This window comes from Gorilla gorilla, chromosome 13 (genome assembly GCF_029281585.2).
Source record: "Gorilla gorilla gorilla isolate KB3781 chromosome 13, NHGRI_mGorGor1-v2.1_pri, whole genome shotgun sequence".
In the NCBI taxonomy this organism is placed as follows: Eukaryota; Metazoa; Chordata; class Mammalia; order Primates; family Hominidae; genus Gorilla; species Gorilla gorilla.
The window spans coordinates 82,531,725-82,554,423 of record NC_073237.2 but is presented as its reverse complement, the minus strand read 5'-3'; the positions used below and the strand labels follow the sequence as shown (position 1 = coordinate 82,554,423).

At 36.9% G+C, this 22,699-nt stretch overlaps 1 protein-coding gene across 8 annotated transcripts in view; it reads left to right on the top strand.

The window, feature by feature from the left end:
• Positions 1-22,699, top strand: part of TUT7 (terminal uridylyl transferase 7) — a 65,253-nt gene that overhangs the window by 2,489 nt on the left and 40,065 nt on the right. For all 8 annotated transcript variants that reach the window (XM_004048197.5, XM_004048198.5, XM_055350702.2 and 5 more), the window contains exons 3-10: positions 5,590-5,771; positions 6,285-6,401; positions 6,916-7,093; positions 8,920-9,008; positions 11,032-11,083; positions 11,980-12,049; positions 13,149-13,275; positions 14,567-14,686. In XM_004048197.5, coding sequence (XP_004048245.4) covers positions 5,590-5,771; positions 6,285-6,401; positions 6,916-7,093; positions 8,920-9,008; positions 11,032-11,083; positions 11,980-12,049; positions 13,149-13,275; positions 14,567-14,686 — 935 coding nt within the window. The remainder of the gene's footprint in view (positions 1-5,589; positions 5,772-6,284; positions 6,402-6,915; positions 7,094-8,919; positions 9,009-11,031; positions 11,084-11,979; positions 12,050-13,148; positions 13,276-14,566; positions 14,687-22,699) is intronic.

The window sequence follows — 22,699 nt, the reverse complement described above, 5'->3', positions numbered from 1 at the left end:
CAAAACTAATTTCTCGGTGCCCTCACATGCTTGGTTAATTGCCCCAAAGGGATAATAAGGAGATAATATGTTTTTCTAAAAGTAAAAAGTAGATTTTATCCATGTGGCAACGATTTCTGCAAACAGGAAGGTTATTTTTATCTAATGGGAGATATATACTGAAATGAAATAAAGTCACAAATTGGATGGAAAAAATGAAACAATATCATAGTTGGAAACATGGACTTGTAAGTTTAGTGACTGAAAGCATTTTTTAGTGGTCGTATAGAATGTGTTTCAAACTGGCCAGCACTTTTAAATAAATTTTTTTAGTTTAAATGCATTCAGGGAATATGGACACTTTCTAGATCACCCGATGCCTTTTCTCTTCATGTTATCTCACAGTGGCCAGTGCATACACAGGTTACCTATAAGGTGTTTGAATTTGTGTCCCATGCGTATAGAATACTTAAAAGCCAAAAGGTCGTCTTTTATCTTTACAAGGTCTTAGGATAAAAATGAAAGTCTCAAGCACTTATTAATATTAAATGGGGGGAAATGTGCTATTTGATTTTTTTTCTTTTTTCACAGATACTTCTAGTTGTCAGATCTATTTATTTATATTTTATTTTATTTTATTTTTTGAGATGGAGTCTCGCTCTGTCACCCAGGCTGGGGTACAGTGGCGCGATCTTCACTCACTGCAACCTCTGCCTCCTGGGTTCAAGCGATTCTCCTGTCTCATCCCCCAAAGTAGCTGGGACTACAGGCACATGCCACCACATCAGGCTAATTTTTGTATTTTTAATAGAGACAGGGTTTCACCATGTTGGCCTGACTGGTCTCAAACTCCTAACCTCCAGTGATCCACCCACCTTGGCCTCCCAAAGTGCTGGGATTACAGGCGTGAGCCACCACATTCAGCCTGATTTTTTTTTTTTTTTTTTTTTTTTTTGAGACAGTCTCGCTGTGTCACCCAGGCTGGAGGTGCAGTGATGTGACCTCCTCTCACTGTGGCCTCTGCCTCCCAGGATCAAGCGGTTCTCATGTCTCAGCCTCCCAAGTAGCTGGGACTACAGGTGCACACCACCATGCCCAGCTAATTTTTCTGTTTTTTAATAGAGATAGGGTTTCTCCCTGTTGGCCAGGCTGGTCTTGAACTCCTGACCTCAAGTGATCCACCTGCCTCTGCTTCCCAGAGCGCTGGGATTACAGGCATGAACTACCGCGCCTGGCCCTCAGATATTTTTAAATTTGAAAATTAAGAGTATTTATCAATATCAAGTAGCAGAAACAGAATGAAGTGTTATAAAGGCGTTAAGTAGTAGGGAGACATAAAACTTAAATCTTTAAGCTAGAAATAGCTTAAGGAATTATCTGATGCAGTACTCTGTTGTAATATATCAAAAATGGAATCACAGTTTTACAAATCAGGCAGCTGCAGCTCAGAGAGGTTAAATTTCCACAGACCTGTTTATGCAGAGCAGTAAATGAGGAAGTAGAACTAAAACTGGGGACTCTGCTACTCTGGCCATTAACTCAGCCTCGCTGGACCTGAAATCCTGACGGCGGAGCCGAATATTTCTTGATAATTTCTGGGCTTTTGATTTGTGTTTTTCTTTATTAAAAATTGTGTATATTTAAGTGTTTCTGTATTACTGTCCAGGTGGGATGTGGGTATTTAATTTTGTTACCTATAGTCTTGTAGAAGTTGATCTTGAAAACCATTTCATTTTATTATTATTATTATTATTATTATTTTTGAGACAGAGTCTCGCTCTGTAGCCCAGGCTGGAGTGCAGTGGTGCGATCTTGGTTCACTGCAACCTCCATCTCCCAGGTTCAAGCAATTCTCTTGCCTCAGCCTCCTGAGTGGCTGGGACTACAGGCACGTGCCACCACACCTAGCTAATTTTTGTATTTTTAGTAGAGTCGGGGTTTTAGCATGTTGGCCAGGGGTAGTCTCAATCTCCTGACCTCATGATCTGCCTGCTTTGACGTCCCAAAGTGTTGGGATTACAGGTGTGAGGCACTGCACCCGGCTGAAAAGCATTTTAAAAAGAAAGTTTATAGATCAAAAATTTGCAACTAGACATTAAAAGGAACTGTTGGCTGACCACAAAAACTTTTATATGTTTTCTTATTTTATGTGTATTCTTATAAAAGCAACTAAAGAAGTTGCTTTTAAGTGTATTTGAATAGGAAATGCATTTTGCTATTTTTTTATTGGAGGTAATTCAAAAGTTTGCATGTTTTTGCTGTATGACATACAGGTATATGCTTTCACAGTTATTAAGTAAAGAATTATTCAGTTTCTATCCCTTGAAAATCTTCATATAGGAAGCATTAAGCTTCGGTATAACATTATTTAGTTTAGAGAGATTCAACTGAAAGTATAAACTAAAAAGGATCTCATTAAAGAGATCGAAATTTCTTTATCAAAATTGTGTCTTAATAAGGAAGGGTATTATTCAGTAATGTGAGGAGATATAATGGAAATTATGGTAGAGTTGCTTTTTTTCCCCCCCAAATACGGTACTACCTTCTGTTTTTTTCAGCTCTACATTACTGCCCCTACTTTAGCCCTCAAATGTCCTAGATTGCCAGTTTAATGTATTTGGGACATTGCCATTAATGATCTTAGCTGGAAAGCATCCACTCAAATACACATGTCCTTTGTGAACCATATGCAAATAAAATATGGGAAACTTGGAATGCCAAATATAGAGAACTCTTATTACAATAAATCTGAGGTAAGCCAGGTAGTCTTCCTCCAAGTAATTATGAGAATTTTTCTTTTTTCTCTTTTTTTGAGATGGAGTTTCACTCTTGTCGCCCAGGCTGGAGTGCAATGGCATGATCTCGGTTCACTGCAACCTCTGCCTCCCGAGTTCAAGCAATTCTCCTGCCTCAGCCTCCCGAGTAGCTGGGATTACAGGTGCCTGCCACCACGCCCAGCTAATTTTTGTATTTTTAGTAGAGACAGGGTTTCACCATGTTGGCCAGGATGGTCTCGAACTCCCGACCTCAGGTGATCCGCCTGCCTCGGCCTCCCAAAGTGCTGGGATTACAGGCATGAGCTGCCACGCCTGGCCAAGAATTTTTCATCAGTACCTAGCTTTACCCTCCAAGAGTCCCTCCAGTGAGATTTTGACAGTTTTTACCATGCATGCCTGTGAAAGTAGGTTTAGAAGGTTATATTGCCTTTCAGTGCTAGTCCACTCTAGATGTGAATGGGTATGTTCCAAGAAGGGATTTTAGTAATTTCTTTCCAGTTTTTATGTTATTAGTTAGAAGGCTGAATTTCAGGATTTCATCCTTTTTTTGTTTGTTTTTTAGACAGAGTCTCACTCTGTCACCCAGGCTGGAGTGCAGTGGCGCAATCATGACTCACCACAGCCTCACCTCCTGGGCTTAAGCAGTCCTTCCGTCTCAGCCTCCCGAGTAGCTGGGACCACAGGAGTGAGTCATCTTGCTGGCTGATTTTTTTCATTTTTGCTAGAGATGACATCTCACTGTGTTGTCCAGGCTGGTCTTGAACTCCTGAGCTCAAGCAGTCCTCCCACCTTACCCTCCCAAAGTGCTGGGAATTACAGGCATGACCCACTGCACCTGGCCCCATCCATATTTTAATCTATATTTTCAATCCCTTTACTTTGATTTAGCTGTGTGTTCTTGGAGAAGTTATTCTCTTGGATTAGCATTGTCCCCTTCTGTACAATGGGGAGAGTATTAGCAGGATTGCTGTAGGGATTAAATAAGGCAGTACATATAAAGTGCTTTACATCTGTTGCATAATAAGATACACCATCATGGTAGCTGCCGTTATCTGACAGAATTTCTGCAGCCATCCACTTCTGTATAAAAGCAGTAGGAGTTGATTGAGGTCTTTGGAGGAAGAGAGAAGTTACTCTTTCTAGAAAATGACAGCAAATATGGTTATATGGAGAAACCTTTGTGACCAGAAGAGAGGAAGAGTTTAAAAAAGGAATTCGGTTCCCTATCACTTACTGGCTTGTGAACTAATAGGGGCTTTTCTAAAGGGTATTGCAATATTATTTTAAATTTATAAGGAGTTTTTGCCTAAGAAACCTGTAATAAACACTGAAGTTAGATGCAGTTTTTTTGATAATGTTTATAATGATAAGCAAACTAAATGAAAATGGATACATCTCTAAGTAAAATAAGTGCTTATCTGAAAAAAAAAAAATTGTTCAGACCAGAAATACTGGCCTTAAAATATTATGATAATTTAATTGGGTGTAGGGGGAGTATTAAAAAGGAAGTATTAAGGTAGCGCAAGGTAGCCTGATTTTCTGTTGAAATGACAACTTACCTTTTAGTATTTTATTTGTTCAGTGTATTTTGATTGATTTTTTAAAACTACTTTTCCAACACTTTAATTTTTTTTAATTTTTAAATTTTCTCATATTGTAGAAGGTGTTTGCAGAATTTTGTGATAGTTATCTCAGGTAGTTTTAGCACAATGCTTGCTGCTTATCCTTTAGCGCTCTCAGCAAGCTTTTTATAAAATTGGAGGTCCTATATTTTCTTTTCAGCCTGCCAGTTCATTGTAATTGCCATACTAGTAGTAATGAGTTCCTCTGAAAACTTGATGGAGGAATTACTTCATGTAGGGCTTTTCAGTAGGTTTATGTTTCCAAGCACTAATGTGTTACTAATAGTTTCATTTTTTAAAACTCGATATAAGTTATCAAAGCTATCTAAAACAATTTTTTATGGTTTAATCCCACAATCACTTTAACAAGTTGAAAAGTTATAAGTTTTAAAAAGGAACAGGATGATTTTTATTCATTATAAGGATTATAGAACTAATAGCAGAGTTTATAAACAAATGTACTTAGAGAAAACTTTTGTTTCAATGGCCAGTTGTTTTTTTCCTTTGAAATATGCTCAGTGTACAGGCCATTCAAATAAGCTAAAATGAAGGTAAAGGTAAAATGAGAGATAGTTGTCCTTAGTAAATAAAATTTTGGCTTGGACTTCTTCATATTAATGGAGGGACCCGGCTTAGGTGTTATTGATGGCTAAATTTGCAACTAAATGATGATTTTTCACTCCAGATGAGGATATAGTTGATTTCTGAGTTGTCCAGGGGTACATTTTCCATTTTGCCTTATTGAGATTGTTCACTTATAGAAGATGAAAGCAAATGTGGGTGGTTTTAATGAGAATAACAGGTGTACTTACAGATATTATAGAATATGTAAGATATATTTACAATATGTATTGTAATATTTTAATATAATAGAATTATAGATATACTTGCCTTCAGAGTATAATTTTTCTGTTGCTTTGCTATGCTCAGCAGTATACCAGGAAGAGATAATAAAAATCAAATTATATGATTGAAGTGGAATTCTTTTAAATTTTCCAAAAAGATGATTTCTATGGCTTAATGTCTGCAGGTGATGTGCTCACTGAATACAGTATTAAAGCATTTTGTCCATAGGACAGCTACCTTTCCTTCTGCTCTGCATTCAGATGTGATTTATTCTCTCACATGATTTAATACATATGTAAGGTCTGCTTTTTGCTCAGGAGTGGCATTATTTAATATTGCCAATAATATTTTTCCCCCACCTTAAGAAAACAAGAAGCAGAGGTCCAGACCTAGGAAGCCACGGAAGACTAGAAATGAGGAAAATGAGCAGGATGGAGACTTGGAAGGCCCTGTGATCGATGAGTCTGTACTTTCAACGAAGGAGCTGCTAGGCTTACAGCAGGCTGAGGAGAGACTGAAGAGAGACTGCATTGACAGGCTAAAAAGGGTAACATCCTTATATATATATTTGTTGGTTAGAATCCTGGTTTTGGCCTCAATTTTGTTGTTAATTGAGTATGCATGCTCTGATCAATTAGATATCCTACTTTGGTTATCAGTATTTAAGCACTACAAGTTAAAAGTGATGTCCAGTGTGATTTAATAGGATTAGGAGTCATTGCTATTATACTTAAAATGACTGTTAGGGTAGTGATAAAGGGAAGAATAACAGTAGCAATTTTAAAAGTGAAGAAGAAGCCAGGCACAGTGGCATACCTGTAGCCCCAGTTACTTGTGAGGTTGAGGCAGGAGGATTGCTTGAGCTCGGGAGTTTGGGGCTGTAGTATGCTATAATGGTATCTGTGAATAGCCAGTTCAGTCCAGCCAGGGCAACATAGTGAGACTCCTGTCTCTTTAGAGAAAAGAAATTGAAGGGGAAATCATTTCCTGGCTGATTTTGTTTATCTGAATGTTTGGTTTTACTTATGTCTCTCTCTAAATAAATCTCTTCAAATTATAGCGACCACGAAACTACCCTACAGCAAAGTACACCTGCAGACTCTGTGATGTTTTAATTGAATCCATTGCATTTGCCCATAAGCATATCAAGGAAAAGAGGCACAAGAAAAACATTAAGGTAAATTGAATGTAACCCAAACAAGTCTCCTTACTTGTTAGTTGTTATTACTTGTCATCTTTGTGGCTTTCTTCTCCTTAAGGCTATGATATTGATAACTTTACTGCTTTATTTATTGAATATATTTGAGCCAAAATACATAATACTGGTCAGATGTATTTTACTGGTTAATCTTGTGAATTTCCTTAAGGGCAGCATCAGGATATATGAAGTCATTGATAGGACCCAGGTATATGTCCTTATACTAGTATTAAAGCAAACAATGTTTGTAAGTGCTGTTTTTAATATTCTTTCCTTACACTTTCTCCTTATGCCCGCCTATCCTCTGTTATCACTGATCCACATTTTGTGCATAAGGAAGTATGTATATGTTTGATAGGATGAAAACTAACACAGCTAAAATGAGAAGGGAGGGCTAAGAAAAAGAAAACTCTATAGGGTGTTGTCTTCATGAATGGTAGAAGGTCAAAACTATGTGTAAGTCATTTTTAATCTCAACATTTGATCTTAAAAGGAGAAGCAAGAGGAAGAGTTGCTCACTACGTTACCCCCACCAACACCCTCCCAGATAAATGCAGTTGGCATTGCCATTGACAAAGTGGTACAGGAATTTGGCTTACACAATGAGAACTTGGAACAGAGGCTAGAAATTAAACGTATCATGGAAAATGTGTTCCAACACAAGTTACCAGGTATTTTCTAGATTTGTTTTTCTATTTAACTACCTAAAAGTACCTCATTCATTTCTCCTACCAATAGTAATTTTCACCAAATAGAAATTTATTTACCATGTCATGAAGCTCTTGTGTTTTCTATTTTTTTGTTTTTTGTTTTCCCTGGCTTTCCCTAAGGTAACAAGGACTTTCATATGCATTGTCATTATAAACCTGTTTCCATTATAAATTTTACCCTGTGTGTGAACTTTAAGTTGAATGCCCTGCATTATTGGGGCACTGTGGGACTCTTGTGTACGTATGTTTCCCTTTCCGCTCATCTAAATTGACACCATATTTTTGAGTTAAAATCAAGAGAAGTATCCTGAAGTTATTTTCAGGTTATTCATGTCAAAAAAAAAAAAAAGATTTTATTTAACTGTACTTAAGAGAATTGCAGCATCTAAAATGAACTTTGAAAACTAGTTTTAAGAAATTTGTATTGGATTTTGTGCACTGTTGAATTGATTTTCCAAGTTATGTCTGTCTTCTGCCTGTTTTTAACTTTAGACCTTTGGCATGATGGGGAGGGGGCACAACTATTTGGAGTGTATTACTATGAAAATTTAAGGTCAGGTATGTTCAATGCCTGACACAACTGCTGTCAATCCTTGATAGCAACAAACCCCACCCCACATCATCCCCCAACCTCCACTGGCCATTCCTGTTTAGGTAAATGGTTGGAATAGCTTCATCATTCTCAATTCTTGCTGTGCATCAGAATTATCTGTGAAGCCATGGACAACTATTTTTACAAAGCTCGACAAGTGATTCTGATTCACAGCTAGGGTTGGAATCATTATTTATATTTGTCACCTTATAAATCTTAAAACTGTTCGTTCTACTGAAAGATCATACATATAGTATTTGTAACATATATACTTTCATAAGAATAAGGGAAAATAATCTCATTTTATTATACGTGTATTTCCTGAAAAGTCAATTGTAATTTTGATGATTTTTACTGTAAAATTTCATGTAAAAATGAACGTACTTTGTTGTGGAAAACTGCTAAAACCCAAAGAAATCACTTGAATTTTAGCAAACCTTAAACAAACAAGAAAACCAACCCCTGATGAGAAAGGATACTATTTTGGCATCATAGTAAAACATTGAAAATAAATGCTATAGTATAGATAGTACTCATATACATACACGTCTTCCTCTGAAGAGTGAAGTGTCTGCTGCCTAGCGTTTTAAATTATGTCAGTGATATTGTAATTATTTTTCAGAAGTTTATTGGGATTTTGTTACAGCAAACGCTTTTTGTTCATAATGTAATGAGAAATTCATATTAAATATGTCAAAAGATTATTTTTATTATTGTTTTACTAAAACCTCCTTATAGTAAATTACACCAATGGGTGCATTCTAAAAGGTGAAAAGAAACGTTTGCATTAGCTCTTGAATATACTATCAGGTTTATAAATTTAAACAAAGACATTCTTTTTCAACTGGCACATTTAAAAAAATATTTTAAATAGTATTTTCTTCATAAAATGTGATATTTAGATAATAGTATTTTATTCATAAAATACATGATAATGTAGCAATTTGATGTTTTACAACTGATATGAAGAGTGGCTGTTAAGCTAAATCATAGTTGATGCAGCCTTCCGTATTAAATTAAGTGAAGAGCAAAGAGCCACCTATTTCTGTCCTTTGTTTATGCTAGTCTTGAATATAAGTTTGCTTTTGTGTGTAATTTTAATTGATGGTTCTGCTTCTGAAATAGCAGTGTTTTGTTATAACTTTTGAGAAATTCTACTGTATTTATTACTTTTATTTATTTATTTATTTTTTAGATTGTTCCCTAAGATTATATGGGTCATCCTGTAGCAGATTGGGTTTCAAAAATTCGGATGTAAACATTGACATCCAGTTTCCAGCCATTGTAAGTACAAAATGAAATGCTGGCACTTCCAGAGTGGTATGGAAATTCTTTCTTACAAATGTAAACTGTCTATGAATATATTTTAGATATTTGAAGATATTTTAAGTGTAATGACAGCATCCGCTTGCCTTCAGTTTCAGAGCTTTTTTTTTTTTAATACTCTGCAAATTTTCATACTTATTTTAGTCTGTAGATCTTTTATACATCCAACACTGGTTTTTCAACCATGTGCACCTGATGGGGGTGTTTAGGTTCTGTTACTTAAAAAGAGTAAATTTTCTTGATAAAATCAACTTTCCAGCGGCAGAAAGGGAATTCAGATTTTAAAGTGTAGATATTTAAACATTTATGATCTGAAAGCTTAATTGTCTCTGGAGTTTCCTCTTTTTGTATAACTATTTTGTTAAAATAATTAGGCTTTTAAAGAATTACACCTAGCCTGGATTTCTGGTTTAAACATGATTTAAAAGTATGTTGATGAGTTAGAATTTTAAAACTGGAGTGTAGCTGGACACAGCACAGTTCTGTAGTCCCAGCTACTCTGGAGGTTGAGGCGGGAGGATCACGAGCCCAGAAGTTCAAAGCTGTAGTTAGCTGTGACTGCACTTGAGAATTGCCACTGCATTCCAGCCTGGGCAACATAGTGAGACCCTATCTCTTAAAAAAACAAAAAACCAAAAGGCACTTTAGTAGATTATCCATTTCTCTGCTGTTAGTTCCCACAGGCCTGTTTATAGATGATGTGTTTGCAGTTACTTGGGTTGCTTGTTACAAATCCATATTCTGAGCTGGGTACAGTGGCTTCACCCTCTAATCCCAGCTACTCGGGAGACTGAGGTTGGAGGGTTACTTAAGCCCAGGAGTTCATGAACAGCCTGGCCAGCCCCACCTCTCTCAAAAAAAATCCAGATTCTGGGGCCCCAGAGGTTCTATTTTACAACCTCTTACTTCTTGCTAAACCTGAGTGCTGTAGCTACCTGGTAAGCTACCCAATAGACTGTTTTTTTAACCTTAAATTCTGATCAGTGATTTACCAGCCATAGCAGTTATTTTGATCCGGTGTCATTAATTCATTTAGCAAATATTCACTCATCCCATTTGTATGGCAGACATACTAGGTTATAAAGGACAAAACAGAGATGGTTCCTCTTTATGGAACTCATCTAGTAGAGGAGATTAGTAATTACCTTGTAATTATAGTGAGAGCTGTGCAGGTTAAGGTTCAGGGATAGAAAATGACAAGGTCTGGGCAGAGATACAGCAGTCATGAAGGCCTCTTTGAAGAGGGAACATTTAAGCTGAGTTCTAAAAGTCGAAAAGGAACCTGCAGGAGAGGGGGAAACGGGAGGGAAAAGAGTTTCAGGCAGGGGGAGCAGCATTTGCAAATACCCTAAATCAATAAAGAGTTTGGCATATTCAAGGAGCTAAAAGAAAGGTTGTGTAAGTATGGTGAAGGGACCGAGAAAAAGAAGAGCAGGAGATTAGGATGGCTTGGTAGGCTGGGCTTGACTGGCCGAATTGTGTAGACCATGGTAAATAAAGAATTTGGTTTTGACCTAAGGGCAGTAAGAAGTCACTGAGAGTTGTAAGGATACAGTTTATGATTTTAAATGGCCCCGGCTCCAATGCGAAACAAGGATTTTAAAAAGAAGTGCAAGACTGACTCCGGGACCAGTAAGCTATCTGTTGCAATGGTATTAGAGTGAAAGGTAATATTGTTAGCAGTTTGACAAACTTCCAGCTACCACTTTGAGACTTGCTGAGAGGCAGGTTAACCTCAATAATTAGTTAAATCAGAAGTTAGTTGTATAGTAGGTCTCTTGCCCACATTCGTCTTCATTTGGTGTTGATCAGTCTGTCTTTGACTGACATATGCAAACAACATAGTGAGTAATTTCTTTACTTTGGTAGCAATGTGCATTTCTCATTTAGAAAGGAATTTGGGGAACTTCGGATGACTCTTATATCAGTGAAGCAAAATCACTTAGGAATAATTTCATGTATTCATTGATTTATTTCCTAGATGTCTCAGCCAGATGTCCTCTTACTTGTTCAAGAATGTTTAAAGAACAGTGGTAAGGCCAAATTCCACATTTAAAAATTTTTTATGTTGTCTATAATTTGGATCTATCTTATTTCTCAAACTTTGAAAATAGCAAGGCATGCTTTTAAAATTATTTATGTGGGTAATATCCAAAGCAAATGCCCATGAATTATTAACTAGAGTCCTGTTAGTAGTTCTACTATGCAGAATAACCATTTCATAAGTAAAGCTTTTAGCTTGATGACATCATCACTATTTATAAAGATTAAATGAGTCCTAGATGTGACTAAGAAATGCAAAATATGTAAAATGTACTCTTGAGGGTAAAACTGAAGGATAATCTGCTTTTATCAATGGTTAAAATCAGTATTTTACCAACAGTGAATAGGTGTAACCCAACCCTAATTAATGAATCCACAGAGTGGTGCCCATTTAGGTTTATCAGTTGTCTAATACAATGTCCACCTTGGGGCTTTATGGCTTTTTGTGTTTTACATAGTCCTTATGAAACTGTGTCATCTCTTGAATTAGTCATCCCCATCCTCCTTGTTTTGGTTAAATTTTGTCTTCAATCAATACATATTTTGACACTGAATATTTTAGTAGCTTTTACAGCAACTTTGTTTTTAAACGTATTACCTATATTTCTAATTGTTATCCATATAACCTTTGAATTTTCTGATCCAATGATGTAGTCACTTATAATGAAACATTCACTTTACAAACTAAGGGTTTTACACTAATGTGATAACTTGGTTTTTGAATGTAATATTTTTTCCTTTTCAAGTCATTGCAGAGCATTATTTAGTAGTGGTCTTTCAAAAGACTCAACAGCTAAGGGACAACTGGTACTTGTACTTTATCTGGTTCTGCTTTTAAACAAAGCTTTAATTAACCCACTTAATATTTTTCTTCTTCTTTCCTCAGACTCCTTTATTGATGTTGATGCAGACTTCCATGCTAGGGTGCCAGTGGTGGTGTGCAGAGAAAAGCAAAGGTCTCATTTATTTAAACTGTTTATTTACTAACTCTCAACTTGCCAAAAGCACAAGTACTTTACTACATCTTAATGTCCAATTTCTAGAATTATAAGCTTTTTATTTGGTTATCACACATGGTTCCTACTAACATTCTCCCTATACTTTTGGCATTTGATGTAAAAGGGGAAAATCCCGTTTTAAAAGTAATAAAATGACTTAAAAGAAAAAATATAGCAAGGAAGTATTTCGGTCCATTTCAACTCGTTAAAAAACAGCCTTATTAAATAGTTACTTGCTGTAATCACCTGTATTTTGCCACCCTTTTTGGCAGCATTTATGGCAGTGCTGAGTAACAGTGTGACCTCTCTGGTTTATCTCTCTCTCTGCCTCTGTGTGAAAGCATTACTGTCACTACTGTAAATGGGTGGTTTATAGGCTGTAATGATTCTTCATTAGGTACATTCTTCCAACTCTTGGGAAAACACTCTTTTATTGTTACAGAGATGAATCATGCTCCCATTTGAAACTTTTTTTTTTTGAGACGGAGTCTCGCTCTGTTGCCCAGGCTGGAGTGCAGTGGCGCAATCTCAGCTCATTGCAGCCTCCGCCTCCTGGGTTCACACCATTCTCCTGCCTCAGCCTTCCGAGTAGCTGGGACTACAGGTGCGCACCACCACACCTGGCTAATTTTTTATATTTTTAGTAGAGTCAGGGTTTCACCCAGGATGGTCTCGATCTCCTGACCTCGTGATCTGCCCGCCTTGGCCTCCCAAAGTGCTGGGATTACAGGCGTGAGCCACCACGCCTGGCCCGAAACATTTGATAATATTTTCCTTATTTGCATTTCCCCCAAAAAAATAATTTTAATATTTGAAAACAAAATTATTAATCCAAAAAATAAAGTTTACTCAGAAAATAGCCACGATATCTTTTTTGTAAAGAAAATTTATTAAATTACTCATAAAGATGTACTGAGTTTTTTTCACTTTTAAGCTTTTTATTTTTGAAGTATTTATTATCCATGTATATTAGTTGTTGGCATAAAAGACACTTTGAGACCTGTGTAACACTTTTTTCTTTTTTTCTTTCCCATCCTCCTCCCCCACCTCTCACCAGTGGTCTTCTGTGTAAAGTGAGCGCAGGAAATGAAAATGCTTGTCTGACAACAAAGCATTTAACTGCCCTTGGAAAACTAGAACCAAAGCTGGTTCCTTTGGTGATTGCATTTAGGTACTGGGCAAAGGTAGGCTTGAGGTCTTTATGCATGAATACATTCTACATATGTATAAGCAGTATGCTTTGATTTTTACTTAATTTAATCTTCAGTGTTTAAATGCAAATTTATAGACATCAAAAGAGAAAGGCATCTGAATTTTGCAACAGAAACACGTACAGACGGAAGATTCAGTGTTTCTGTTTCACTTTAACAGTATTGCTCAAAAGATCAAAATGATTTATAGGGCTTATTAAAAATCAGATTTGTGAGTTAAATCTCAGAGGATAAGGCCCAGGAATTTACATTTTAACTAGTTTACCACAGTGGTTGTTAGGCACAGGAAAGTTGAGATAAAGCTTCTCATATCATATCCAATAACATACACAGAGACGGCAAAAAATAGAAGATACTCTCTGATCTTGTTTACATTTCCATAATGTTTTAAATATATTTCAGTTAAAATACTCAAACAGTAGAAGATTTAACGTTCCCCCAAAATGTGAGATTGAGTCATGATTATAAAATTGAGATTCTGTCGCTTGAACCTGGGAGGCAGAGGTTGCAGTAAGCCAAGATCGTGCCACTGCACTCCACCCTGGGTGACAGAGCAAGACTCTGTCTCAAAAAAAAAAAAAAAAAAAAAAAAGAGATTCCGTGTATGTGCTTTTAGAGAAAATCAAAAGCTTTACTGATTCAGGTATATCAATAACAATAGATACTTCCCGTTTCTTGGATCCTGAATGAATAACAGATTTCCCACTCTTCACTGGCTAAATTATAATTATAATATGCTATCCTTTGAAAACCACCGCCTGCTTCATCACTAAGTAGAACGTGCCCTTTTAGTTGTTATTTCCATTAGTGATGATGAGTTTGTCCACGTTCTCTCCCCACACCAATCTTTGTGACCAAAGCATGCATATGCAAGACGCTATGGGTTAGGGTAAGAGGACCATTGAACTGGCTTAATGTGTAACTGAACAATCATTTTTAATTCATTAACATGTATTCTAAACAAATGAATGAATTGACCATGGATATCAAAAAATAAAATAGGAAGTAATATTTTAGGGCCATCCACAAGTGAGTATGGTTAACAGGATTAAATATTCAAAATTGAAACTATCACTTAAAACCACAATATGTGGTTGCTGCAAAAGTATAAGGAAGTTGTATATTTTATAACTGCTATTTTCAGCTGAAGAATTACCGTTAATCATGTAGTAAACAAGAATGAGGTTACAGGTTTTAGGCCAAATCGTGTAAATGACAAATTCGTACAAAAAGAATGCTTAACTTTCTTTTCCCTTGTTTGTAGCTTTGCAGTATAGATCGCCCTGAAGAAGGAGGTCTGCCACCTTATGTGTTTGCCCTGATGGCCATTTTCTTTCTTCAGCAGAGGAAAGAACCCCTTTTGCCTGTATATCTAGGATCATGGGTATAAAACATTTTTTTGCTTATATATCTGAACAGATTTTATTACAGGTCCACAATTAAGTTTTGCATAATCTCAAAATCTAGACACCTAACCAGAACTGACATGGATTTATTTATTCTACTCGTGTGAATATTCATACCTTTCACTGCTGAAATACTAATGTGTTTGATTTCAGTGTGTTGCCCTATAACCTGCTTAGGGATATTATTACCTTTCTAGACTGCAAAATCTCTCAATTTTTGAAATATATAAGGTCCTGAGACGAACAAGAGACTGACCCTGTAAATTTACCATTTGGTACATTCTTTCTTTGGGTACAGTTTTCTGAATTGATACTTGAATTTACATATCACCTCCAGACAGACAGACTGTGGGAAGCATTTGGTTCACTGTAACTTACTTTCTGTTTCTAATCTATTTCTCCCCATAACCTGTAAAACAAAAAAATATATAAACATTGAAATTGCTACCTGTACCACAAGATGCAGGACCTAATAGTCATCTCTTGAATAATATTTTGACATTATTTTAAAGATGAATTAGAATTCATGTGATCACTCTTTCTTTCTGGATAAATTAATGTTGAGTTGATTTGTTCAAGTAAGATTTAAGAAGAGACCATCTGAAAGAGTCAACATGATATTAGCTCATCCTCTTAGAAACCTTATTTGTAATCCCTTGGTATTACCTTGATACACTTTTATGTGTAGAAAAACTCCCATTTTATAGAAAGACCCCTTAGTGAAAAGCTTACTTTGACACATTGGCTATCGTAACTACTTTTCTTAATGCACACAAGTTTCTCTCATCATTTAAGGAGTTCTTAACAATGAGTACACATCAAAAAATATATTTAAAGAGAATTTTTTCCTTATACTTAATAAGGTGAGATTAAGCAGGGACTTCTGTCTACCAGGCCGTGGGAATAAAGACTGAAATAGAATAACTCACTTAGAAAACTATCCTGGCATAAGGGATTATTGCATGCTGTGTATCCTAGTAACCTAAAGGTAGTTCTCTTTGTGCCTGTGGTATTGAGAGAATTCAGAGCCATGAGAGGGTATCTCTACCAGACTACTGTCCTGGTAGAAAAAAGAGCAAGAGAACAAAGTCAACCCTTAGTTGATAAATAACTCTTTCCAGCACACCCAAGTAGGAATCTGTGAAGTCTTTGAAGTTTTCCTTTCACCTTGATCTAAGAGAGACAGGAATTTAGGATAGGATTAAATCAGGTGGACTCCTGCACCTAAAAAAACCCTAGCACAAGTTGGATAAGTTGCCTTGCTCACTACCATCTTACTGAATGAGATCTGCTTTTTCATGTGTCTTGATCTTCTCTAAGTAGTCATCTGTCATTAACATGAGAATGCAGGAAAAAGAAAAATCTCTTCTGGTGATGAGATTCTCCTAAGGATACTTCAGGGTAGTATGGATACCCTTTCCTATGGCCAGCATATTATTTCCTTGTTAGTGATACCGGAAACTCTCTAAAGTGATACTGAATTTGATTTTGATTGGATCATGTTTATTCAAAATTTAATGACAAAAGCAGGTATGTGGTGATCAAACACTGGATTGAAATCACTGGATCCATTAAGGCACACTACCACCCGAACCAAAATGATCCTGTGGTTTTCAGCATTTTAAACTAGTTAGGAAGTGAAGAGAATGGAACTAATACTTACTAAGTATCTTTATGCTAGATATTTTACATACATTATTTCTGCAGAAAATCCAATGAGGTCCTCATAATTACGTACATGAGAGTATCTAACTGTTAATTCCTTCAAAATATTTAAAGCACTGTGTATACTAGTCATCGTAGTAGTCCCTGAAATACAAAGATGGACAAGACCAAATTCCCTGTCAGGAAGTTTAGTGTATTGTGCCTGTGTTCTCTGATCTGTCTTTTCACAAATCTTTTAGTCATTCTGTCCCAACCTACCCAGATCTCTTCCATGTTGGAGACTCCAACCCTCTCCAACCTTTATTCCCAATCATAATTCCCATTTTATTGTCATTAAATCTTGATATGATTGAAGTTAATCATAGTGAGTTGTGAATGAAGAATAATTTTATATTATACAAACCTAGTCCTTAGCAGATATTCATACTTTAGAGATGCCAGATAATATAGTAGAAAAAAAGGTGATTTTCAAGTTTACCAGCACTGGGACTCATCTCTGTTTTGCCACTCACATCCTTGTGACCTTGAGCAAGTTATTTAATCTCTGAGCCTCAATGTCATTCTGAACCTTGAATGAGATAATGAATGTAAAATTCCTGAAACAAGGAAGGAGAACAAATGTTATAGTCCTTTTCTCCTTCAGTAGAAAGTCAAGTTCCACTTAACGGTGTGGAAGTGTGAACTCCTAATCAAGTGATCCTTCTGCAAATAACAACTATAAACTCTGGGCAAAATACAGAAACAACAGCATGAAAAACCTGCATTCTGAACAAATGCAAACAGGCTTTAGAGGGGAGTCAAAACTTGGAGCAAATGACCAACACAGAGTGAGTTTCCTGTTTTTCTGTAGCTCTACCCCTAAAGGCAACTCTGATTTAAGACAAAAATCAGTCCTCTTCCTGGCCAGAGGAACCAGGGCCACCAGAAGATAAGGGGTACAGGAGGAGGAACTGAAAGGAAAGATAACAGATAAGTGGAACCCTTAAAACCCTTAAAAAGAACCCTGGGTATAAAAACTCAGGATGTCTCTGCCCAACTCCTGAACCGGTTTAGTTTGGCGTGAAAGGAGCCCAGAAGTCGTCACTCTCATCCTCACAAGAAAAAAAACTGAACAAACGGAAAATCAACAATTCTTTTTGGATACATCAGACAATTGATGTCATGGGCAAACCACTGCCCCCAGAATTAGAGAGCAGGGTAATACAGTGAAGCACAGCTTACCAGAGCAGAAGGCCAGGAGCGGAATCCTGCTACTGAAGCCAATACTAGGGTAGAAAAATTTAAAGTGTAGTTGACAAATTTCCGAAGGCTCAGTTTGGACAAGCTCGAGGGTTAAAAATTTCTCCCATTCTTAGGAGGGCTTCCTCAGACTTGTGTGTGAGTTATACCTCCAGGAATCCCACTAAGCTCTGAGGGTAAAGACCTGAGAAAAATCTCCCAGTGCTTCTGGCAGGATGAGAGGAAGGAAAAGTTGCCATTTAGAAATAATGCCCAGAGCATTCTTTAATTATTGAAAGCCTGCCCTCCGGAGGTACTCTTACTGAAGCCTAACCACCTTGGGTTTTACTAGCCACGGGAAGGGAGGTACCTAACTCCACTGCTCTAGCCTTCCTTTCTCATCTAAGTAAGGGTGGTAGTAGGAGAACTGGGAAATAGTTATGAAGGTCACCGTCTAGGGGCACAAGCTCACTAAAAGACTGAGACCTAATCTTAGGACTATACAGTGTTTCCCCTCTCCAGGGATCACAAGGTCTGAACTACAAGTCTCAGACCTTTTTTAAGAAGTCTTTAGGGAAACACGAAGGCAACAAGGGAGACAAAAACAAGGACACCAGAGGAATTTTCAGCCACGACAGCTGCAGAAAACAATAAACATCCTAACTCCTAGCCAGATAAACATAAAACCTCACCCTAAAAGCCTGTTTACCCAGTACATCGTGTCTAGCTTTCAACAAAAAATTACAAAGCATGCTGAAGGGCAAAAAGCACAGCTTGAAGAGACAGAGCATGTGTCAGAACTTAACTTGGATATGACAGATGTTAAAATTGTCAGACCAGGAATTTAAAATAATAATGATTAATATGCTAAAAGCTGTAATGGAAAAAATGGACAACATGCAAGAATAAATGGGTAATATAAGCTGAGAAGCAGAAACTCTCAAAAGATTTAAAAGGAAATGCTAGAAATCCAAAAAATTATAACAGAAATGAACAATGCCTTTGGGCTCATTAGTAGACTAGACATAGCCAGGAAAAATCAGTGAGTATGAAGCGATAGCAACAGAAAATTCTCAAACTGAAAAGTAAAGAGGAAAAAGGAACAAAATACCTAAGAACTGGGTCAGTTAGTCGAGGTTGAAACATATGTATAATGGGAATACCAAGAGGAGAAGAAAGAAAAAAGAACAGAAATAGTAGAAGGACTAATGACTGAGAATTTTTCAAAATTAATGCCAGACTCCTAAACCAGGCCTGTGTGGGGCAGATCGAATATAGTTAGGAGCCAAGGCTTAAAGGACTGATGCAAGATCTGAGCCACAATCTACTGGGGGTGTGATAATTTCCAGTTTGCCTAAATAAGTTAATTACCTGCTGCTAAAACAAAAACATCACTTTTTGGAGTAAAATAAATGAATCAAAATTCTAATAATACAATATTTACAATGTCTAAAATACAATCCAAAATTACTCAGAAAGAGTCAAAGTGAGACCTACTCTCAAAGGAAAAGAAAATGAATAAAGGCAAACTCCAAGATGACCCAGATGCAACTGTCAAAGACATTAAAGCAGTTATTATAGCTATGCTTCATGACAGAGGAAATAATACATGTGGAATAAACGAAGAGATAGGAAATGTCAGCTAGAGAAGTAGGAAATATCAAAAGAACCAAATGGAAATTATGTCTGAGTGGACAAACGGAAAACACTCAAATGTTAGACCTAAAACCAATGATATCAGTAATCAACTTAAATATTGATAGACTAAATATCCCCACTAAAAAGCATAGATTACCAGAATTTATTTATTTATTTTTAACTTTCAGGTTCAAAGGTACATGTGCAGGCTTGTTATATAGGTAAACTCATGTCACGAGTTTATTGGACAGATTATTTTATCACCCAGGTACTAAGCGTAGTACCCAATAGTTATTTTTTCTTGCTCCTCTCCCTCCTTCTACCCTTAACCTTCAAGTAGGCCCCAGTGTCCATTGTTCCCTTCTTTGTGTCCATGAGTTCTCATTATTTAGCTCCCACATATAAGTGAGAACTTGTGGTATTTGGTATTTGGTTTTCTGTTCCTACGTTAGTTTGCTAAGGATAATGGCCTCCAGCTTCATCCATGTTCCTGCAAAAGACATGATCTTGGGTTTTTTTATGGCTGCATAGTATTCCACGGTGTATATGTACCATATTTTCTTTATCCAGTGTGTCACTGATAGGCGTTTAGGTTGATTCCACCTCTTTGCTATTGTGAATAGTGCTGCAGTCAACATTCGCATGCCTGTGTCTTTATGGTAGAATGATCTGTATTTCTCTGGGTATATACTCAGTAATGGGATTGCTGGGTTGAATGGTAGTTCTGCTTTTAGCTCTTTGAGGAAAGTGTTCCCTTTTCTCTGTAACTTTGCCAGCATCTGGTATTTTTGACTTTTTAGTAGTATTCTGACTGGTGTAAGATGGTATCTCATTGTGGTTTTGATTTGTATTTCTCTAATGATTGGTGATGTTGAGCTTTTTTCATATGCTCGTTGGCTGCATGTATGTCTTCTTCAGAAAAGCATCTGATCATGCCCTTTACCCAAACTTTTTAATGGGGTTGTTTATTTTTTCCTTGTAAATTTGTTAAGTTCTTTATAGATGCTGGATATTAGACCTTTGATGTATAGTTTGCAAAAATTGCCTCCCATTCTGTAGGTTGTCTGTTTACTCTGTTGATAGGGCTGTGCAAAAATTCTTCAGTTTAACTAGATCCCCTTCAGAATGAATTTTAAAAGCAAGACTATATTCTAGAAGAAATAAATTAAATATAAAGACATATAGGTTAAAAGTAAATGGATGGCAAAAGATGTAAATTGTAACCAAACGAGAGAGGCTATGTTAATATCAGATGAGATTGATTTCAAGCGGAAAAAATATGCCAAAGACAAAAGGGACATTTTATTAGGGTAGGGTCAATTCATTGGGAAGACAAAACAATCGTAAATGTTTGCAGCTATTAAGAGGGCACCAAAATACATGAAATAAAAATTGATGGAATATATTCTACCATCAGACAAGGAGATTTTAACAGCCTTCATCAATTGACACCTGTGTTAGCTAAACAAAAAATCAGTATAGATAGTATAAACTGATACATCGTATCAACCGCCTTGACCTAATTAATATTTATAAAACACTATACCCAATAACTGGAGAATACATATTTTTTTCAAGTCCATATGGTACATTCATCAAGATATACTACATGCTGGTTCTTTCTGTTTTTTTAATTTAAGAGACAAGGTTCCACTATGTTGCCCAGGCTGGTCTCAAACTCCTGGGCTCAATCAAACCTTCTGTGTCAGCCTCCCAGAGGAGGGCCTATGCTGGTTCTTAAAATAAGTCATAGTACATTTGAAAGGATTCCATGGATTAAAGAGGAATTCAAGTGGGACATTAAAACATATTTTGAACTAAATAATAATAAAAATATAAGATAGCTTGGCATAGTGGCACACACCCTAGTCCCAGCTACTCAGGAGGCTGAGGTGAGAGGATTGCTTGAGCCCAGGAGGTTGAGGTCGAGACTGCAGTGAGCTATGATCACACCACTGCACTCCAGTCTAGAAAACAGAGCAAGACCCCATCTCAAAAAAAAAAAAGAAAGAAAAAAATACAAGATATATAAAATTTGTCAGATGCAGCTAAAATAGTGTGCATAGGGCAAGTTTTAGATTTAAATGCTTAAATTCAAAAAGAAAGGTCTAAAATCAGTGACCTAAAGGTCCACCTCAAAAAGCTGGAAACCAAAATGGGTCAAAGACCTAAATGTAAAAGTTAAAAACTCTGAAACTCCTAGAAGAAAACCTAGGGAAAAACCTTTGCAGAAAGGATTTCTTAACATACTAAAATCAATAAAGAAAAACATTAAGAAATCAAACTTTATCTAATTCTAAAACTGCAGCTCTTCAGAAAACATCACTAAATAAACAAAAAGTCAGGCTACCCAGTTGAGAAAAATATTGAATACATACATCCAACCAAGAAATAGTCACTACGCCTAATATTTTCCAAAGTGTTTTCTGTGGAAGACTAGTTCAGTCTGTCAACAAATCTTTACTGAGCAGTTACCGTGGCCAGGCACCAACTAATTCTGGGTGTTACTGTTAGAAGTGGTGAACAGGGCCGGGCATGGTGGCTCACGCCTGTAATCACAGCACTTTGGGAGGCCAAGGTGGGTGGATCACCTGAGGTCAGGAGTTGAAGCAGCCTGGCCAACATGGTGAAACTCCATCTCTACTAAAAAAATATAAAAAAAATTAGCCGGGCATGGTGGCAGGCGCCTGTAATCCCAGCTACTTGGGAGGCTAAGGCAGGAGAATCGCTTCAACCCAGGAGGTAGAGGTTGCAGTGAGCCGAGATCATGCCACTGCACTCCAGCCTGGGAGACAGAGTGAGACTCTGCCTCAGAAAAGAAGAAAAAAGAAGTGGTGAACAAAACACAGTTCTTGCCCTCGAATTTATACATCCAATCGGGGCAAGAGACTAATAAATATATATGCAGTGGTGGTACTTTCTCTGAGGAAAAATAAACCAGGGTAAGGAGGACAGAGAATGATAAATGTGGAGCTCCTTAGAGAAAACATTTGAGCAGAGCTGAATAAAGTGAGGGAGAATGAGTCATATTCTCCCTCACTTTGTTAAGGGGAAGAGCATTTTAAGCAGAGGGAATACCAGGTGTCATCTCTGAGTCAAGAAGATAGAAGGATCAGAGAAGTAGAAAAGAGCCAGGTTACTCAGGCCCTGGAAAGGACTGCATTTCATCTAGAGTGAGACAGAAACCACTATGAACAGGAGAGTGTGTCTTCTGTTTTAGAAGGATCACTCTCTTCTAAACCAATGAAGTAGCCCATTTGGTATAAAAATACATTTGGGAAATGTGATGTCACATCCATACTCCATCCCATATTATTTTGTTCATTAACCTGTTTTTGTTTGTTTGTTTTTTGTTTTGTTTTGTTTTTGAGGTGGAGTTTCGCTCTTGTTGCCCAGGCTGGAGTGCAATGGCACCATCTCGGCTCACTGCAACCTCTGCCTCCCAGGGTCAAACAATTCTTCTGCCTCAG